Here is a 21999-nt window from a genome sequence, read left to right as displayed (position 1 = left end):
GCACAACAAGATTGTTAATTAATCTTTTCTCATTGCACAATACCCAGTCCAGGATAACCCTTTCTCTAGTTGGTTCCTCAATGTATTGGTCTAAATAACCATCATGTACACACTCCAGGAAATTCTCCTCCACAGTATTATTGCTAATTTAGTTTGACCAATCTATATGTAGATTCAAGTTGCCCATGATTACAGTCGTACCCTTATTGCATGCGTCTCTAATTTCCTGTTTAATGCCATCCCTCTCCACTACTGTTTGGGGGCCTATAGACAACCCCCACCAACGATTTCTGCCCCTTGGTGTTTCTTAGCTCCACCCATACACATTCCACATCATGATTTTCCGGGCCAATATCCTTCCTCACTATTACATTGATTTCCTCCTTTACTAACAACGCTACCCCACCTCCTTTCCCTTTTTGCCTGTCCTTCCTAAATGTTGAATACCCCTGGATGTTCAGTTCCCATCCTTGGTCACCTTGCAGACATGTCTCCATAATCGCTACTATATCATAACCGTTTATATATATTTGTGCTATTAATTCATCTACCTTATTGCGAATGCTCCACGCATTAAGACACAATGCTTTTAGACTTGTCTTTTTAACATTGTTAGTCATCTTAGCTTTATTTTGCACTACATCCCTATTTGTTTCTCGCCCTTGTTTTCTCTGCCTTCCACTTTTGCTTCTTACCTTTCTGTCTTTCATTTCTATCCTTGTTTCCCTCTCCTCTGTCTCCCTGCTCAGATCCCCATCCCCCTGCCATTCTAGTTTAAACCCTCCCCAACAGCAGTAGCAAACACGCCCCCCCCCACCCCCCACTCCCCCTGAGGAAATTGGTCCCGGTCCTGCCCAGATGCAACCCGTCCAGCTTGTACTGGTCCCACCTTCCCTAGAACCGGTCCCAATGTCCCAGGAATCTGAATCCCTCCTCCTACACCATTTCTCCAGCCACGTATTCATCTGATATATCCTGCTATTTCTGCTCTCACTAGCACATGGCACTGGTAGTAATCCTGAGATTACTACCTTTGATGTTCTACTTTTTAATTTTCATCCTAACTCCCTATATTCAGCTTGCAGGACCTCATCCCTTTTTATACCGATGTTGTTGGTACCAATATGTACCACGCCAACTAGTTGCTTGCCCACCCCCATCAGAATACCCTGCAGCTGCTCAGAGACATCCTTGACCCTAGCACCAGGGAGGCAACATACCATCCTGGAGTCTCTATTGCGGCTGCAGAAACGCCTGTCTGTTCCCCTTAAGATTGAATCCCCTATCACTATAGCCCTGCCACTCTTCTTCCTCCACTCCTGTGCAACAGAGCCACCCATGGTGCCATGAACCTGGCTCTTGCTTCTTTACCCTGAGCCATCTCCCCCAACAATATCCAAAGCAGTATATCTGCTAGAGAGGGGGATGGCCACAGGGGCCTCCTGCACTACCTGGCTTCCTCTACGCTGCCTGGTGGTCACCCATTCCCTTCCTGCCTTTGCAGCATTTGCCTGCGGTGTGACCACCTCGGTAAACGTGCTATCCACGATGATCTCAGCATCATGGATGCTCCACAGTGAATTCACCCGCAGCTCCAGCTCCATAATGCGGGTAGCCAGTAGCTGCAGATGGATACACTTCCTGCATACATGGTCATCAGGGACACTGGAAGCGTCCTTGATTTCCCATATAGCGCAGGAGGAGCAGATTACGGGTGTGAACTCTCCTACCATGACTTACCTTTAGATTACTTTGTTGCTCCCTTTAATTAAAAAATACTAATTACACTAGGGGCCTTGTTCTACTTCAAACACTACCCAGTACAATCTAAAGTCCTTAATAAATAGCACTAATTAAAAAAAAAACACACTTTAGTAGTACTAACCTTATCACTTATACAATAGGTTTTAAGGCTTTTTTCAAAAAAAAACTTACTCCTTATTTTCTTAAGCTATTTACAGGCACTAACAGCTGTTACTTACCCAACCAATCACCTGACAGATTTCCCGTGATGTCCCTGTAAGTCTTTTGTTAGGTCGGTGCCCCAATGAGGTCCTGCCTCCGAGCGATCTTGACAGAGGTGGGTGAACAGCAGCGGGTAGCCAATAATGAGCAATTAAAAAGGGATTAGGCAGCAGACAGAGAGAGCGGAGAGATCTTGTGACTTTCACATGGGCTCCATGCCGTGTCTGCACCTCGGCAGCTCAGTTTAGGCGGCTGCACAGCGGGAAGCCCTTGTGCAATGAAAGGTAAATGCAGTCATGACCATAAAAAGGGGAGGCAGCAGAGAAAAGCCTTTGCATTGTCAGACACTTGCCATGGAGTAGTGAGCATCCTGATGCTGCAGCTGTAAAAATGTTCTAGGTTTAAAAACTACTTTGGTTTGGGCCAAAATAATCTGTCAGGATACTGGGGCTGAACACAGCAGAATAGTGACATGCGCAAATGCTCATGGGGTTAACTTATTGAGTGATCATTTGGACCAAGGAAGAGGAGCAGAATGGAGAGCAGCACAAGTAGAAACTAGTAGCAGACCACTACAGATGGGTTGGATGCGGGCAGGATGTAGAAGAGGGCAAATCCCTCAAAGGAAGGTTTATAGGCTACTGCTCAGCTTCATATATCTGTGGAGCAGCACTGCTGTAGAAGGCTGCGTCTGTTGCTGCAGGTGGTCACCAACATCTGTGGTCTTCTGGATGACAGCCTCAGGCCCCAGGGAATGGACAGACACCCAATGCCCATTGCAGTAAAGGTGATAGTTGCCCTTAACTTCTATGCCACTGGCTCCTTTCAGGCATCGGTTGAGGACCTCTGTAGAATCTCTCAATCAGTCGCCCATGCCTGCCTGATGCAGATGACAGATGCCCTGTATGCTAAGGCATGTGACTACACCAAGCTCCCCACAGATGAGGCCAGTCCAGTGTAGAGGGCTGTCGATTTTGCTTCAATGGCAGGATTCTCTCAGCTGCAGGGTGTGGTAGACTATTCCCCTGTGGCCATCAAGACACCATCTGAGCAGGTAGGGACATTCTTGAATGGGAAGGGCATCCACTCCCTCAATGTTCAGCTTGCCTGTGACCACTGTAGATGCTTGTTGCAAATGTGTGCAAGGTTCCTAGGCAGCAGCTGCGACTCTTTCATTCTCAGGCAGTTTCTGGTGCCTCAAGTGTTCTCCCCACCTCATAGCTCCCAGGGATGGATCCTGGTTGACAAGTGATATTATTGAAGGCCTGGCTTACCATTCTAGTGCAGAACCCAACGACGGAGGCAGAGGAACAGTACAACCGATGTCATGGCTCTATTGGGACAACCATCAACAGGCTACAGGACTTCACAAGATGTGTGTCAGGTGCCTTGATTGCTCTGGGGGAGCCTTCCAATACAGACCTGCAAGGGTTTATCACATAGTGGTGGTTTGCTGAGCCTTGCAAACATGGCAATGCAGCAAGGAGAGGAATTGGAGATACATGATGAGCATGAGCATTGGCCAACCTCAGATGAGGATGAGAAGGATGAAGAGGAGGAGCAACCAGATCAGGCTTCCCATGCTAAGGCTCCTTTGAGGTGTCAGCAGATAGACATGCATTGCACGGACGCATGGGACGTCCTCATCAATGCTAGGTTTTCTTAAAAAGGGCTCCAACTGCATTCAACAGTTTCAGACCTGCCTGCTTGAGACAACTATCAGCTGCTGCCAGTACATCCTCAAAACAAGCATGTCATCTGGCATGGCCTTACCCATTGACCACCCCCATCACACACCCACACCTCATACCACAACTAGCCTGCACTCTAGGATGCTCATGACCAGGCATTTTAGGTGACCCAACTGTAGCCACAGTACACTTATGAAGTCGGGAGCAAACGATCCTTCATTCAAATACTGCAAAGGCAAAGTCCACATTCCATGAAAACAACACCCATATGTGGCCCTTGGTGACACTAACAAAATATATGTGATCTCTTCCATGAACTTCTATGCGGTGCTCCCCCTGTGGCTGACGTGGAGGCAGACTGCTCTCTTTCCTGTTCTGGTAAAGGAGATGCCTGTGACGGACTTCCTCTGTGAAAACATAATTGTACAGAAAAATGATCCTTGATTACTTTTCTTGAATAAATTGGGAAAATAAAATTAAATAAGCAACAGGTTATTATCTTCCTATTTTTCTTACTCTCAAACTCCTTGGGGGTAAATTTCCACAGCGAATTCATCCACTGTAATTTCAGCAGAAGAGTCACAGAAACTTGGAATAACAGTTGTTACAGCCATGTGATGCGATATGGGTGATTCCCACTGTTCCACTCCCCACCTGACCACAGAAAATGTTTTGCTATAAGGGTTTTACCCCTTGGTTTTTTATTTTTCAAATAAACAGACAGTGACATGTTTTCTTGTAGGTTTTTTTAAAAAAAACAGAAGATCAATTATTTATTGATCAATACGCCTTATCCCAAAATTGTCACCATCGCATCCACTGACGCATTTGCTCACAGACACATACACACAAAAAGAGACAGAAAGAGAGGGAAAAAAGGTAAAGTGATTTTTAGTGGGGTGGGGGGAGGTCACAATAAACCTGTTGAATTCTCTTGGAAATCACATTCTCGATGGGTGCAGGCCTGAGGTGATTGTGGATTTTTCTCTTGTTTGAAAGTTCCACTGAAGACAGTGGGTCACTTCTAGTTCAATGACATCTCATGTAGACGTAGGATTCTACAGCAGAGCGCATGCCTTCTGGCTTGCTGGAAAATAAGCTGCTGTATGTTGCTTCTCTCTCTCTCTGGCTGTCTTTTTTTAAGGTTAGGCTGTGTTACTTCTCACTTCCTTGTCTTTTTTAAAGGTTAGGATGTGTTACTTCTCACTTCCTGTTAGGAGACATTCTCATCTCTTCCCCATGGTGATTGCAGAATGGCCCAGGATGTGGCTACTTCACATCTTCTTTGTTTCAGAAGAAAACATTCAACTCTCGAATGTTTTAGGATGGGGTGCAATTGACACTTCTTAGCTTTGAAGATTTGTTCTTTGTCTTTGTCAGACAGTTTGAATACACAAAGGCCAAGCTTTTTCTCCTGCATTTTGGATGTATGTTCACTTTTTAAAAATAAACCTTCATTTTTAAAAGTCAAAGTCAGTTTTTTATAATTGTTCAGAGTTTAGTCCATGATTGTTGTATCATTGTACTTCTGGTGTGCATGACACAGTGTAAACAGGGAAGCTAGCTAATTATAACACCAGGCAATGCACATGACTGAAAGCAGTTGAAGAGCAGTGCATGCCACCCAGTGACAGTCTACATCCACTTTGTATGATTATATGACAAAGCAACCTGAAAGTAATTTCATATCAGTTTTATCTACAAAGCTACAGTGGCGCAGTGGTTAGCACCGCAGCCTCACAGCTCCAGCGACCCGGGTCCAATTCTGGGCACTGCCTGTGTGGAGTTTGCATGTTCTCCCTGTGTCTGTGTGGGTTTCCTTCGGGTGCTCCAGTTTCCTCCCACAGCCAAAAGACTTGCAGGTTGATAGGTAAATTGGCCATTATAAATTGCCCCTAGTATAGGTAGGTGGTAGGGGAATATAGGGGCAGGTGAGGATGTGGTAGGAATATGGGATTAGTGTAGGATTAGTATAAATGGGTGGTTAATGGTCGGCACAGACTCGGTGGGCCAAAGGGCCTGTTTCAGTGCTGTATCTCTAAATCTAAATCTAAAAAAAAACCTAGAAGCATTATTAAGAGTCAGCCATAAAGATTAAACTGAAAAATTATGGACATGAAAATGTAGGGAGAAGTAATAATCTGTAAATTGGTGTCAGTGCTTTCCCTAGTACTTTATGGATACTGCACCATGCTTGTAGCATCGTGCTTGAGGCAAGATGCTACGTGCATTGATTTAATCAGAGCTGGAAAACTTTTGCTGGACTAACTGTGAAACATTCCTTCAAGCCAGTGAACATTTCACTCATCTGCTGCCATGACCTATCGACATGGAAGATAGAGTTGGTTTGATAAAGCACCTCCACTATATTTGCTGTACATTGTGGTGCAAAGAGCATTCTACTTCGCATTACAAATGGCCCGCCTCCTTTTCTGCATGTCATACAGCAGTGCGTCCAAGCATTTTTCATTACAGAAGACAGTTTTGGCAAAATTTCCTTGCTCACTGCTGACTGGTTAGATTTCCTGCAGCAAATAGAAAAGGTGACTTGAAGCAGGAACAGCAGCTCTTTAAAAGCTGCTGCTGTCTGAATATCCCGCCCCCTACAAATCCCTGTACTCGTGAAAATATGCATGGAAGATATTGTAATAAAATTCATGAACTGGTCTAGCTAAATCCTAGCTGTCTACTCCAGTAGTACAAAGTCTTGGTGGGGACGGGGAGTGGGTGGGGGGGGGGGGGGGGGGGGGTGCGTATAGGGGTCATAGTAACACTTCATCCAGGATCACTGAATTGACCCCATAGAGCAAAACAGAGACAATCATGAGAGAAAGCCTGTCAGAACAATTCAGAAAAAAGAGAAAAATGTGGGAGACAAGCAGAAGGATATAGAGCTGGATTTAAATTACAATGAGGCTAACAGCACACGCAGTTAGTTACATAAAAATCAACAGCAACTTCTTGCACCCACAGAGGTACAGTTAAACATGGAAACCTCGAGGTTACTGTCTGAAATACAATGTTCCTTCATAAGATTTCTCAAAACTGCATCTTGTCATCTGGCTTCCTATTGAAATACAGGGAACAGCATGAGGTTCTTGGGCCTACCGCATAGATAACTTGCCAAATAATGTTTGGGCGTGTCCGTTCCAGTGTTAAGTACCTTTTTAATGGCATGGTTATTCTTAATTACTATCAAACAACCTCCCTGACACTGAAAATCCACTTTTACATGACTGCAATCTCAATCTTTCAGGTTTTAGTTACTGGTGAAGATTTTTTTTTCTTTCTTGTTCCTTCCATTCCTCTCTCTTAATCCAATCATAGTTTTCATCTATTTTTCGCTTTCTGTCGCAGATTTGAACTGAATTCAATTTTCTAACTGACACTTCCTGGTTTTGACTCTGTGCTGCTCATTTTTGATTTTTCAATCTGATTGGTTAAGGAGATGCACAGTTGCTTGCCCTGTTTACGCAGGCCCCAGATGCCCTATAGAGGGCACTGTGCTTTTTGGCTCCCAAATTTCCAGTACAAAACTCCATAGAAAGTCGATGGGCAAGTGCAATTGTAACAAATGGCTGGTGCTGTTCATTCATCACAGAGAGCAAAATCCAGCTGGAGATAGAAAGAATTTAGAAGTTGAGAGACAAATGGAGAGACAGTTACAGAAACATATTTAAAAATCTTTGTTCATGAGCAACTAATGCAAGAAAGTGTAATTAACTTCCTCGGTGTGCCATGAGTTAATGTAGTCAGTAATTGATCCATTCCTGGAAAGACAGATTGGTTTACTGCTGTATGTCCAGTTAGGTGGTCTCAATCAGGGCAGCAGTTGGCCAGCTCCAGAGTGCTCTATTCAGCGTAATCACTGTTGTAATGTAAAAAAATCAACCAAGGTTTCCTCTGCCAATCTCTATCTAATGAACACTGCTGGGACTGTCGAAGTGCAGCTGTTAGAAATAGAAAAGAACAAATTCATGCTCAGCTGCAATGTCTCCAACAGTCACAGGGGGTCTTAGCACACACTGTCAAATCTCAAATAAGATAATAAGATATCAGCAAGTAGAGTGAGGTACAAGAGTGTTACCAGTGCCCATTGAAATATACCACTCAAAGCATGAAAATCCTCCTGAGAGAGGAAGAAGTCAAATTATTAAAAAAGAAAAATGGCTGTTTTATTGTTACTCACATACTCATGTTTTTATTGCTACTAGGTGCAATATGTGGAGGGGATCTTGTGGGTAGCAGTGGATCTTTTACCAGCCCCAATTATCCAGAACATTACCCAGATAATCAGCAATGCACCTGGTGCATACAGGTGTCACATAACCAAAAGATAAAGTTGGAATTCGTTGACCTTCAGTAAGTAACACTTACACATTTTAACTATAGCTAATGTCAAAGGTATCTATTGCAAGCAAGTATTCCTGATGGATTCACTTAAAGGGCATCAATAATCCAGGTGAGTACTTTAAAATCAATGTCCTCCTCACAGACAGCGTTGTATTTCAGTGAAAAAGACCGCCAAGGTGATCTGCATCATATCAAATTTTTAAGATGGAAAAAAAAATCATCCAAGTTGCACCAGATCAGATCCTTTCTGACCAGCTGTCACTGGGTCTGACTAGTTAAGTACAACTCAACGGGCTGAATTTTAGTCAGGCACCATGCTCCATGGCAGCGCTCTTTGAATTCGGCGGGGTGCCCACATTCAGTGGCCGCTGCAGAGCCCCCGCGATATTACGCACGGGGGCTCATTAGCATCACTGTGCCGAACTTGGTCACAGACCTGAAAGTTAACCCTGCTTCTCTCTCCACAGATGCAGCCTGACCCGTTGAGTTTCCCCAGCACTTGCTGCTTTGCTGCCACAAACTTACTCTGCTGTGTCCCAGTGTTCTGTGAAGTTTCGATCCTCTTCTTCTACTCAAGTGTTACATTGCTTCTTGTAGGCGTGCCACACCTGGGTGAATAATCTTAATTTTGCACATTCCAAGACATGAGACTTAAATGTACCATAAAAGGCAAATACACAACAGAAATAAAACTATAATTGAAGAATATTTACATAGTATGGGCTTCTAATCATCTGACTGTGAAAAGCTGCAGACTAATATGCATTTGGAATCTGTATTCATTTATTTGCTACCTGTTATGTGAAAAGACATGTAATTGCAATTAAATGATCTTTGTTAGAGAATAGGAAAATATGTTCATATTCTAGCAGCATTGCCAACTAGAAATATTGCATCAATAAATAATATCAGCTGCTGCAGAAGCAAAGTGTTCGTGAACATGTGTCGATGTGTAATAGTTGAAAAACCATGACAACAGCACAGATTGCCTCACTAGTCCTGCATTGGTTTTCAATCATGTGCAAGACAAACCTTGCAGCCAGAAGTTAGAGCAGTTACATGGTGGAGTCACCTTTGTATTTAAAGGACCGCACCAAAAGCCAAGGATGGCAGAGGGGTGCTCTAGGGTGGCCCCACAGTGCAGCGGATCCTCCCTGCTCACTCTCCTTTGCTTTGTGAGCAAGGCAGGAGGTCCTTTTCACCAGCAATGGCAATAAGAGGCCCTCCCACCTGAACAAGGCAGTCTGGCTGGAGATGGCAGAGGAGGTGAGTGGCCGTGGGGCCATCCGGCGTCGAAGGGTCCAATGCTGGAAGGGGATGAACGAGCACTCCCCCAGTGAGCTGGGGCCCTCTAGGCCTCGTGCGCACAGGGTACGAGCACCAAAGTCATCCACAGTCAAAGTGCAATCAGATCAGCAGTTTTCCTCCAGTCAGGCTGCTCGCGCAGAGGGTGCACCGAGAAGGGGCACTCGCAAGTGTTACAGAGAACACACTGACACAAATGGGAATGCACAGGTGTCACTAAGTGTTCCTCACCAACATGTGTGTCCTTTTCTCTGTGTGAATGATGTGTGCCAGTTTGTAGCGCCAATGTCACATCCCTTTGCACCGTTGGCCCTTCAGGAGAGTCAACGTATGCAATAACATCATTGCTATGCCACTATTACTCATGAGCGTCTCCACGGGTGCAGTGACATGGACATAGGCTCAGTCAGCTGCTGCCTCTAGTGGTTTACACAGAGATGCTTCAGATGTGGACTGGTGCACAGCAGGTGAGTGAGGGTGATGTGTGGCTTGCAGAGTTCATGTCAGTTCCTAAGGAGCAGAGAGCCTTTGTCTGATAAGCAACAGCCATGCATCCCTAGCTGACAGCTAGCCCTTCATGCAGAGCCTGGGTGCCATCTGCCCTCTCATGCGTCTTTTTGTTGCAGGTCCTTAGGGTCCTCATAGTCCGAGGAGGAATCCTGTTGACGTCTCTCCTCATCATGCTAGGCATGCTGCCTGTTGGGTGCGTGGTTGTGTAGAGCACAGCGAGCAGCAAAGAAAGGAGTTGGCCTTTTCGGCCCATAGTACAGGGCATCACTCTATCCATCTAGGCAATGGAAGTGCTCTTTCAGCATGCCGATCACCTGCTCAATGGTGGCTCTTGTAGCTCAGTGGCTGGCGTTGTATCTCTCCTCTTCAGCAGTGGTGAGGTCTCTCACTTGTGTCAGGAGCCATGTCTGCAAAGGATAGCCCTTGTCTCCAAGAAGCCACCTCTCCATCTGAGCCAGTTCAGTGAACAGCAGTGGCAGCGGGGACTGACGGAGGTCCCAGGTGTCATGGCAGCTGCCTGAGAAGCAGTCACAGATTTGCATGAAGCATCTCCGGTGATCACATAACAGCTGCACCTAGATTTCGAGGATTCCTCTAATGGTGATGTCTGCAGGTGGTAGCCTGGCGGGAGGCCTTATGGCCACATGAGTACAGTCTTTGAACATTAAAACCTATGGTTCTCCGGCAATGGTGCCGAAACTGATGGTCCTCTGGGACTGGCTGTGAGTGTCCATACTGAAGTGGACATACTCACTGGCCCTCTGGTGCAGGGCATCGGTGATCTCCCTGATGCAGCGGTGCACTGCTGACCATGTGACCCCACAGAGGTCTCTGGTGGGCTCCTGAAAAGCTGCATAGATGTCAAGCTTGAGAACCACTGCCACTATGAGGGCCAAAGGCATAGGATGTCCACTGAAGCCCATGGCCCACAGGTCATCTTTGAGCAAGGCAAAGAGACGTGTCACCACCCTCTCTACATGCACAATCGCCTCTTGACACGGTGCTCTGATATCCGATGGCATGTCATGTGGGGCCTTTAGATGCACAGGGACCATAATGGTGAGCTCCCCTTGGGAGCCGCTGCTGCTCATGACCGGGGCCTCTACGTGGACCGCACTTGCCTGTTGATTTTGGCTCTGGCATATATGGATCCTCAGGAGAAGAGGATCACACAATGTAGGATGAGCCATACCTATTTCCATGTGATAAATAAAGTTGAACCCTTCATTTATTCGAAGGTTCCTAACAGGGCAGGAATTGGTGTTGACGGGTACATCAGGTGCTTTCATGGATCAACTATATGGCGTGGTATGGCATTGCCCATCTTGGCCAACACTCAGAGAGGCACAGCATGACCACATCAAGATCCTACCAGCTACATCGATTGCCCCCACCATCCATGTAACCTTAATGCTCCTGCCCTTTCTGGCACCCTCCCCACACACAGGGTGAGTAGAGTGCCATTGCTCCTTCACAAACACAAACAAACGTAGAGCGTACACTGTTGGTAGAGGGAGGGTACATAGTACCTCCCGTCATGCCCCCCCCCCTCCCTTCCAGTATGCAGAGTGAGACTCCTATGATTTCCCCCCTCCTTTCCAGTATGCAGAGTGAGACCCCTATGATTTCCCCCCTCCTTTCCAGTATGCAGAGTGAGACCCCTGAATATCAAAACTTACCTTCTGTATCGAAGCTTTCTACCTCCAATGACCCCCGGCTTTTCTAATCGTGAACGGGATGGCACGTGATGGTCGCCCGTTCTATGTGCAGTGAGGAAGTGTCCATAGAGATGCGGTGGGCTGCAAAATCTGCAGAGGTAAGTACTGTTTTACATATTCTAATTGGGGTGCTGCTGCCGAGCAGCGGGGGGGGGCCGCACCGAGCTCCGCCCACCACCAGTAATTTGCGGCGGGCCCTTCTCAACGTCGCAGATCAAGGCGGGCCTCTCCCCGCAGAATTTTACCGGTCCCCGTGCCATGACCAACGGCGCCAAGGGGCTGGGAAAATTCAACCCAACATCCCACTTTCAGTCCAGGCTGGAGAATTAATTGATACTGAGTTTTTCAGTTATTCAAGTAAGGAAAGCTGCTGATTCCCGTTCAGCTATACGACCTCCAGCTAGAGATGGGCAGGAAGATAAACAGTTATCAGCTTCTATTTAATCCAGTTAAGTCAACCACTAAAACTCAATATTGTGCCTCAAACGCCACGCTAATCTTTCTGACTTGATTGATTCTTGAGTCTCTTTTTCAATTGGGTGTTGGGTTATAGTTGGTTTATAGGTAATTTTCCACAAGTTCCCTTATGTTATGTTGCAGTAAAGTTGCACTTTTTCCCAACTTTCCTCTTTCCATCAGCCTTACATGAAAGTGGAAATATCTTTAGACCTGATTTCAAGACAGAATTTTGAGATGCATGAAAAGATCTTATTCTCAGAGCAATGATGCTGAGGACATGGCTCGAAATTAGAAGTAGAAAGAAACCAGCCAGAGTTGAACAATGGAAATTATGGATAGAAAGATATTCTGATAAGATCTATGCAATAAATTGTTAATGAGAAATTCCTGCAAAATATATTTTCAAACCATGAACATTTTCTCCACAGAATTGAAACTTCACCAAGTTGCGGAAGGGATTATATTTTAATATATGATGGGCCTTCAAGAAGTTCTCAATTGATTGCAAAATCATGTACTGCTGAAAACCGTGTACTTATATCGTCATCGAACGTTATGACCGTTTATTTTAGATCTAACGAAATGGTAGCTGCACGTGGCTTTGCTGCAAAATACAAGAGCTTGCCATTGCACTTCAGTAAGTCTTTTAAATTACTTGCCTTGTTCAATGCAGTTCAAATTAGAATGGAAAGATAATGGGCTGCATTTTACATTCCCGCCGCCACAATTGGTGGCGGACATATACAATGGTGTTTCTCCCCGCACGGACCATGATATTAACTGCAGCAGCTCATTTAAATGGCCGGGACGGACCGCGCCAGCGGCAATGGTGTCAGCAGCCCCCCTGCCACAACCCCCGACGTCGGTGGGACTGTAAAATTCAGGCCAGTGATTTAGCATGTACGACTATTTTCAAAATGCAATTAAGGATCAACAAATCAACAAATGCTTCCATGTAGTATGCTTCACATTAATTACATCCAGTTTTCATTTCATGATGAAAAATATAAAGAGAACTTTAAATAAATAAAGAATGAACATGTTCACCCAAATGTTCCTATATTAAAGATGCAATAAAAGTATTCAGTTAGACAATATGATCGAATTTCCACTGAATTTTCACAAACCTTTGCTGTGGTATTAGTGGAAATCCTGCTGAAATGCCGCCAATTTATGCCTTATCTCCAGACTTTCTGCTGATCCGCGCCGCTGGTGTTACAGTAGAAGACCAGGAGAACTTAACACCCCCGCACCCCTCCCCAGAAAATACAGGCCACTGACTCTAAATAAAGTTCTCCACTTTCGGAGCAGTTTACCACATGATTTCCCCTGGGAAAGGACCATCAGAATGTCAACACTTGCCTCATTCTATATATAGTAACAATAATAAAATAAAAATAAAAAAGAATCCTGTAATAAAACACCAAATCCTCTCAGTAATAGTAGTTACATATCATGGGAGTGATGTTATAAACACAATCCAAAATTTTCATTGCTTTCAAAAATTGTGTTAAATGAAACCAAGTGATTTCAATGGTTACATGGATGAATAAATGAGTGATATTTTGCATTGATTTAATTTTTATAGCCAGGATAGTAAGCAGTCTAGACACTTACCAATGAAACTCAGACATATTTGTTGCATGGGCAAATATTTTGTTGTTATTAGACCACCTGTGGCATTGCTCACAGGTAATCTAGGACTTGGACCATGCGTGCAGATGTTTACTACAGTTTATATATGATAGAAGCTTGTCCATTGCTACAAAATAGAACATTTCAATAGAGCATATAAATGACACAAGATACAAATGCTAGACATGTGACTGATACTGAAAGATAGAGCATTTATTGATATATTTGTACTCCTGACCCCACTGTTAATATCGGAAGTGTTGGACAATTTATATGAATATATGTTGTTTAAAACTCTGTGCAGTGCTACACATGAATTGTTTCCTGTCATGCTAGGCCCCCACCTGCCAAGGATGACGCACATTAATTTTGTCATGAACATTGATTTTAAACTGTTACTGGAGTGAAGAAAGGACTTGTTAAACTTGTTCTGGTCACCGCATTATAGGAAGGATGTGGAAGCTTTGGAAAGGGTGCAGAGGAGATTTACTAGGATGTTGCCTGGTATGGAGGGAAGGTCTTACGAGGAAAGGCTGAGGGACTTGAGGTTGTTTTCGTTGGAGAGAAGGAGGAGGAGAGGTGACTTAATAGAAACATATAAGATAATCAGAGGGTTGGATAGGGTGGATAGTGAGAGTCCATTTCCCCGGATGGTGATGGCAAACACGAGGGGACATAGCTTTAAGTTGAGGGGTGATAGATATAGGACAGATGTCAGAGGTAGTTTCTTTACTCAGAGATTAGTAGGGGCGTGGAACGCCCTGCCTGCAACAGTAGTAGACTCGCCAACTTTAAGGGCATTTAAGTGGTCATTGGATAGACATATGGATGAAAATGGAATAGTGTAGGTCAGATGGTTTCACAGGTCGGCGCAACATCGAGGGCCGAAGGGCCTGTACTGCGCTGTAATGTTCTAATTCTAAAAAAATCACCTGTCAGCCTTCTCTTCTCCAAGGAAAGCAGTCCTGACTTCTCCAATCTATCTTCATAACTGAAATTACTCATACCTGGAACCATTCTCGTGAATCTCTTCTGTACTCTCTCCGATGCCCTCATGTCTTTCCGCAAGTGCGGCGCCAGAATTGGACGTAATACTCCAGCTGAGGCCGAACTAGTGTCTTATACAATAATATAAAAGCAAAATACTGCAGATGCTGGAAATCTGAAAGAAAAACAAGAAATGCTGGAAATACTCAGCAGGTCTGGCAGCATCTGTGGAGAGAGAAGCAGAGTTAATATTTCAGGTCAGTGACCCTTCATCAGAAGTGGCAAATATTAGAGAGTGTCTTATTCAATTACAACATAACTTCCTTTCTCTTGTACTCTATTCTTCTATTAATAAAGCCCAGGATACTGTATGCTTTATTAACTGCTCTGTCAACCTGTCCTGCCTCCTTTAATAGCATATGCACATATACATCTCAGTCCCTCTGCTCCTGCACCCCCTTTCGAATTGTACCCTTTATTTTATATTGTCTCTCCATGTTCTTCCTTCCAAAATAAAATACCTCACATTTCTCTGCATTGAACTTCATCTGCCACCTGTCTGCCCATTGCACCTACTTGTCTGTGTCCTTTTGAAGTTCTATACTATCCTCCTCACAGTTCACAATGCTTCCAAGTTTTGTATCATCTGCAAATGTTGAAATTTTGCCCTGTACACCAAGGTCGAGGTCATTAATATATATCAGGAAAAGAAACGGTCCCAACACTGATCCCTGGGGAACTCCACTACAAACCTTCCTTCAGCCCGAAAAACATCCATTAACCACTAGTCTTTGTTTCCTGTCACTCAGCCATTTTCATATCCATGTTGCTACCATCCCTTGTATTCCATGAGCTACAAGTTTGCTCACAAGTCTGTTGTGTGGCACTGTATCAAATGCCTTTTAAAAGTGCATGTACACCACATCAACAGCATTGCCCTCATCAACCCTCTCTGTTACCTCCTCAAAAAACTCCAGCAAGTTAGTTAAACATAATTTTCCCTTAAGAAATCCATGCTGGCTTTCTTTAATTATCTCACATTTGTCCATGTGACTATTGATTTTGTCCCAAATTATTTTTTCTCGAAGTTTACCCACCACCGAAGTTAAACTGATTGGCTTGTAGTTGCTAGGTTTATCTTTACACACTTTATTGAACAAGGGTGTAATGTTTGCAATTCTCCAGTCCTCTGGCATCACCCTGAGTCTAAGGAAGACTGAAAAATTATGGCCAGTGCCTCTGTGATTTCCACCTGCACTTCCCCCCGTATCCTTGGATGTATCTCATCCGGCCCTGATGCTTTATACGCTTTAAGTTCAGACAGCCTATCTAATACTTGCTCTTTATCAATTTTAAACCCCTCTAATGTCTGACTTACCTCTTCTTTCAACATTGCCTGGGTTGCATTTTCTTTCTTGGTAAAGACAGATGCAAAGCATTCATTTAATACTTAAGCTATGCCCTCTGCCTCCATGTGTAAATCCCCTTTCTCTTCTCTAATCGGCCCCACTCCTCCTTTTACCACCTTTTTACTATTTACTATGCCTACAGAAAACTTTGGGATTTTCTTTAATGCTAGCTGCCAATCTCTTCTCACACTCTCCCTTTGCTTCTCTTATTTGCTTTTTCACTTCCCCTCTGGACCTTTTATATTCAGCCTGGTTCTCAATAGTATTTTCTACCTGACATCTGTCATAAGTACACTTTTTCTTCTTTATCTTAATCTCTACTTCTTTTGTCAATCAGTGAGCTCCGGATTTGTTTGCTGTACTTTTCCCCTTTGAGAGAACATACCTGTGCCCAAAGTATCTCTTCTTTGAAGGTAGCCTATTGTTAATCTACCAGTTTTCCTGCCAGCGTTTGACTCCAATTTATTTGCCTCAGCTCCATTCTTACCCCATTGAAGTTGGCCTCCCCCTAGTTAATTATTCTTACCCTGGATTGCTCCTTGTCATTTTCCATAGTCAGCCTAAACCTTATGATACAATGATCACTCTCCCCTAAATACTCTCCTACTGATACTTGATCCACTTGGCCCAGCTCATTCCCAAGAACCAGGTCTAGCAGTGCCTCCTTTCTTGTTGGGCTAACAGCATACTGTTGTAGAAAATTTTCCTGATCACACTCTAGGAACTCTTGCCCTTCACTGCCCTTCACTGTCATTACAGTTATCCCAGTCTATATTTGGATAATTAACATTCCCCATTAAAACTACCAATTAATTTTAAATTAATAATTATTTAATTACTTTAACTATTACTTTAATTAAAGAAAGACCCAGCTAAATTGTACCATCTATCAACCCCAGAATGAGGTGAACCAACAAATCAACTGTAAATCAACAAATTAACTGTTTAATTAGAAAAATGAAATTCTTAAACACTACTAATATATAAAAATAGAAAAATTAGTGTCCTTGCAGATTTACGCTCCTGCCAAAGTGGAATCTTCCAATGTTGAACAGTCCAAGATTGCTTGAAGTCCTGACAGCTGACCGATAGGGGAAAAAAAATTTCTTCAACAGTAGAACAGTCTGTAGTCTATTTCAACAGCTGAAGTGATGCTCTTCTTCCTTTTCCAGCGATGAAATCAGCAATTACAGTTCAGTAGTTAAAGTAATTGGTAATTAATTAATAAAGTAATTTATTAAAAACACACACTGAAAAAGATAAACAAATTCTCTCTGCAGAGCTTTGTTACAAAAAAAAGACAAAAAAGAATACTTTGGCCAAATACTTGCTAACTGTTGAAAAAAAAAGAGAAGATATGGAAGGATGTCAGTTGTTCCTTTTCTTCTGGCATCTGGGTATACGGTGATGGGTCAGTTCATTCTGGAGATGTCGAGAAATAGTCTGGTAGGCTTTCCAGGAGAAATGCAGCATCAGGGCTTCCTCTATCACATTCTGGTTTCTCAGGGTTTTATTTCAAAGGTAAGGTGAGAGTGACTGCCCTTGATATCAAGGCAGCATTTGACCGAATATGGCATCAAGGAGCCCTAGCAAAACTGAGGTCGATGGGAATCAGGGGGAAAACCCTCCACTGGCTGGAATCATACCTAGCGCAAAGGAAGATGGTTGTGGTTGTTGGAGGTCAATTATCTGAGCTCCAGGACATCACTGCAGGAGTTCCTCAGGGTAGTGTCCCAACCATGTTCAGCTGCTTCATCAATGACCTTCCTTCAATCATAAGGTCAGAAGTGGGGATGTTCGCTGATGATTGCACAATGTTCAGCACCATTCGTGACTCCTCAGATACTGAAGCAGTCCGTGGAGAAATGCAGCAAGACCTGGACAATATCCAGGCTTGGGCTGATAAGTGGCAAATAACATTCGCGCCACACAAGTGCCAGGCAATGACCATCTCCAACAAGAGATAATCTAACCATCTCCCCTTGACATTCAACAGCATTACCATCGCTGAATTCCCCCACTATCAACATCCTAGGGGTTACCATTGACCAGAAACTGAACTGGAGTAGCCATATAAAAACCGTGGTTACAAGAGCAGGTCAGAGGCTAGGAATCCTGCAGTGAGTAACTCACCTCCTGGCTCCACAAAGCCTGTCCACCATCTACAAGGCACAAATTAAGAGTGTGATGGAATACTCTGCACTTGCCTGGATGGGTGCAGCTCCAACAACACTCAAGAAGCTTGACACCATCCAGGACAAAGCAGCCCACTTGATTGGCACCCCATCTACAAACATTCACTCCCTCCACCACCGACGCACAGTGGTAGCACTGCAGCAATGCACCAAGGCTCCTTAGACAGCACCTTCCAAATCCGCGACCTCTACCAACTAGAAGGACAAAGGCAGCAAATACATGGGAACACCACCACCTGCAAGTTCCCCTCCAAGTCACACACCATCCTGACTTGGAGCTATATCGCCGTTCCTTCACTGTCGTTGGGTCAAAATCCTGGAACTCCCTTCCTAACAGCACTGTGGGTGTACCTACCCCAAAAGGACTGCAGTGGTTCAAGAAGGCAGCTCACCACCACCTTCTCAAGGGCAATTAGGGATGGGCAATGAATGCTGGCCTGGCCAGCTCCGCCCACATCCCATGAATGAATAAACCAAAAAAAAGACAGGAGGAAAGAGGAGCTGACACACTAGACCTCTCAGTGTCTCAGACAGGTGCAGGAAAAATGAGCTGGGGCTTTCAATCATGGCAGGTTGATCTTCAACGGCTTTCAAACACAGTCCACACCCCAACTGAACCAAAACAATATCTCAGAAGCAAAACCATAAACAGCCAGTCAGAACCTCCTGACCCTCATAAATCTTGATATGTCACTTCTCTGTAAACATCTTCCCCAGGTCACTAAGGATTCTGTTGTCTATTGATCTTAAGGCATATGACTTCCAATAAAAGGTTGTTTTCAAACCAAACTTCTCAGTGACTCTTGTAAAAAAACAAATCCATGGTGTCTTTTCAACAAAAACAAAGTCCAGCGTCTATGAAATCTTCAACCTTCCAAAAAATGAGTTCATTTCCACAATTTAAATATGAATCCTCAAAAAATATGTAACAAAAAATGGAAGCAATTTCATAATACTTTGTTAAACTCAAGAAAACCTGTCCAATTGGTTCTTTTATGATCATAGCACATAAATAGTGAAACACCTATTGAATTGGCAAGTACATTCACTTTTAAAAAGAAATAAACCCTGTCCTGGTCAAACAAGGAGAGGGAAAAGAGGAGAGCCCTTCGACCCCTCCTCACCTGATCGTAACAATTCATATTTTCCAAAACCATTTTTTGCAGTTATTTAGATGATACTTTCTCCTCTTATATCCAACAGAGAACTTGTAACTTTTGCTGATTCTGTCACAGGCTTTTTCTAGTATTGATTTTTCAGTGATTTATCACCTTCAATCGGTTGTCATGCACCTCATTCACACATAAGTGGTTTGTTGTAGTCCATTCTTCATATAGTATTATAGGCAGTGGTGAAACAGGAGTACACTGGAATTTATCAGCCTGAGTTACTTTTTTCATGTTATTCACATATACCATAGCCCAGGCTATTCTGATACAGTTGCTGCATTAAATGTTCCACCAGATAAAGGTGAAAGCTACAATTCCCAAGATGCATATCTCTCACACAGAATTTGCCAACAGGACCTAAAATCTCCCAATCCAGTTTTCATGCTGATTATTATGTGAAGCGGAGTTGAAAATATTAGAAATTAAAGTTTGACAACAGCAGGGTGACAACTACAACTCCCAGAGAATTTGTCAACAGGAGTTAGACAACCCTAGTTGATTAATCCAAGCTCTATGAACAGGGAATGCTAGCCTCAGGGCCAGGAGAGAAGGAAAGGCCTATGCAGGGAAAAACCTTTTGACTTCAAACCTAAATTTGAGTGCCACAATGCCCAAGATGAGAAATTTTTTATTGTACAAATCAATCTTATATTTGTAAAAAATATGATCACTTGTGTTTATGCTTAACGAATACAGTTCTGAATATTAGTTTATGCTTGAGTAAACTTTTCAGTAGATTACACAACAACAAGGTAAAGCAACTTTAGATGTTTCTCATCTCTATTCAAATGCAGGCTAAAGAATTTTGATGAAATAATATAGAACAATGTAATTTTACTGAACCAGGAGGGGTGATCTTGATTTCCTTTAATATTTTCTTTACAACTTTCTCCCACGAGATTACTTTTCTGAAAATAGTGATTTATGATGGGGTGCAATTTTGTACATAGCAGCAGTCCTTTGTTACTTTGCCCAGGTTTCCTTTCTTTATGAGCCTGAGCATTGAGTGTTTGGCTGTTCAATCACAAGAGTACAATTTAAGCATAATTAAGCAATGAAGATTTGAAACTTATAAATGTGGTACAAATGTTGCTTGTCCATATGCTGGTGCTGTTGTAAATATGTTACAAATGTAAATAAGAAAGTGGATTTGAATAATGAACAGGAAACAAGTCATGAAGAATGGGTGAACATTAGCTTGGGTTGTTCAGATTTGTCACTGTTTCTGAAAATGGAACATAATCCATACTCCACTGTTAACATTCATCCCTTGAAAAGTACAAAACTCATCTTTTTATTTTAAGAGGTGGGAATTGTGCTAACGTGGGAATGGGCTCCAGCATCTCTGAGTTAAAAGATGAAAATCACTCAGGACTTCCTCTCCAGATCTCTGTCCAGTGAACACTGCTGGGACTGCAGATGTGTGGATGTTCGAAAAGAACCAAATCAGGCTCAGTTGCAATGCCTCGAAATGTATCAGCACACACTGTCAAAGCCCAAGTAAGAATATCAGCTGGGTGAGTGAGATAACAGAGTGAGATCAGAGCCCATCCAACTAAACCCCAGCAAGGGGTGAAAATCCTCAGGAAAGGTAAGGAGGCCAAATTATTGGAAGAGAAAAAATAATGCCAGTTTAATTGTTACTCATTAACTCATTTCTTCTTTGTTAAAGATGAACCGTCATGTGGAGGGTCTCTTCTGAGCAACTTTGGAACTTTTACCAGCCCCAATTATCCACAATATTATCCAAATCTTGCAGCATGCACCTGGTACATACGTGCAGCCAATAACCAAATAATATTTTTGCATTTCACTGACATTGAGTAAGTAACAGTGTTGCCGCATACACATACTAACTGTAGGTAATGTTAAAGGTTTCTATTGCCTAATAACTATTCCTGAAGCATTCACTTAAGGGGCATCAATATTCCAAGTGAGTACTTTTAAACTGAAGTTCTCATAGTATTTCTCTGTTTTGTCAGTGAAAAAGAACCACCATGGAAATCAATGTTACATCAAATTTTTAGGATGACAAAAACTAATCTGAGTGATGCATCAGAGCAGTTCCTCTCTGACCAGCTGTCACTCAGTTTTTCATTGAGTCCTACCAGTTGTACACAGCTCAACAACTCAGGCTCAGCCAAGGCTGGAGAATTAATTAGTACCAAGTTGTTGAGTTATCCAAGGAAGGAAAGATACTGATATCTGCTTTGCTATCAGCCTCCAGTTGGAGATCAACAGGAATATAAGCTATAAGCTTGTGCCTAATCCTATAAAGCCAAATACAAAAATTCAATATAGTTACTGAGTCAATCTGCATACCAATCTTTTGGACTTCAGTAAATCACTCTAAAGTTGATGAAAGACCTATAAATTGTTTCAATTTAACTATGAGGAATGTAAGGTGGGTGTTCTATTTTTATCAGTGAGAAACTAACAGCTATATAGATAGACATTACGTTCCTCACTTAGAGCAATTGAGTCTGCCTGGGTTCAAGTGGACTGGGCTCAAGGTCAGATACTAATTATTGATATAAAATAATTAATAATAATAAAATAATTATTGATAGTTGTTATAGGTCCTGAGGTCAGACATCTGAACA

At 43.1% G+C, this 21999-nt stretch overlaps 1 protein-coding gene across 4 annotated transcripts in view; it reads left to right on the top strand.

The window, feature by feature from the left end:
• LOC137380657 (deleted in malignant brain tumors 1 protein-like) overlaps positions 1–21999 on the top strand; it is a 52501-nt gene that overhangs the window by 4966 nt on the left and 25536 nt on the right. For all 4 annotated transcript variants that reach the window (XM_068052823.1, XM_068052824.1, XM_068052826.1 and 1 more), the window contains exons 2-4: positions 7871–8018; positions 12430–12638; positions 21069–21219. In XM_068052823.1, the coding sequence (XP_067908924.1) occupies positions 7871–8018; positions 12430–12638; positions 21069–21219 (508 nt within the window). The remainder of the gene's footprint in view (positions 1–7870; positions 8019–12429; positions 12639–21068; positions 21220–21999) is intronic.

The sequence above is a fragment of the Heterodontus francisci genome, chromosome 20, assembly GCF_036365525.1.
Source record: "Heterodontus francisci isolate sHetFra1 chromosome 20, sHetFra1.hap1, whole genome shotgun sequence".
Classification (NCBI taxonomy): domain Eukaryota; kingdom Metazoa; phylum Chordata; class Chondrichthyes; order Heterodontiformes; family Heterodontidae; genus Heterodontus; species Heterodontus francisci.
Note: the sequence above shows the minus strand (reverse complement) of the source record. Positions and strands in the feature narration are given on the sequence as shown.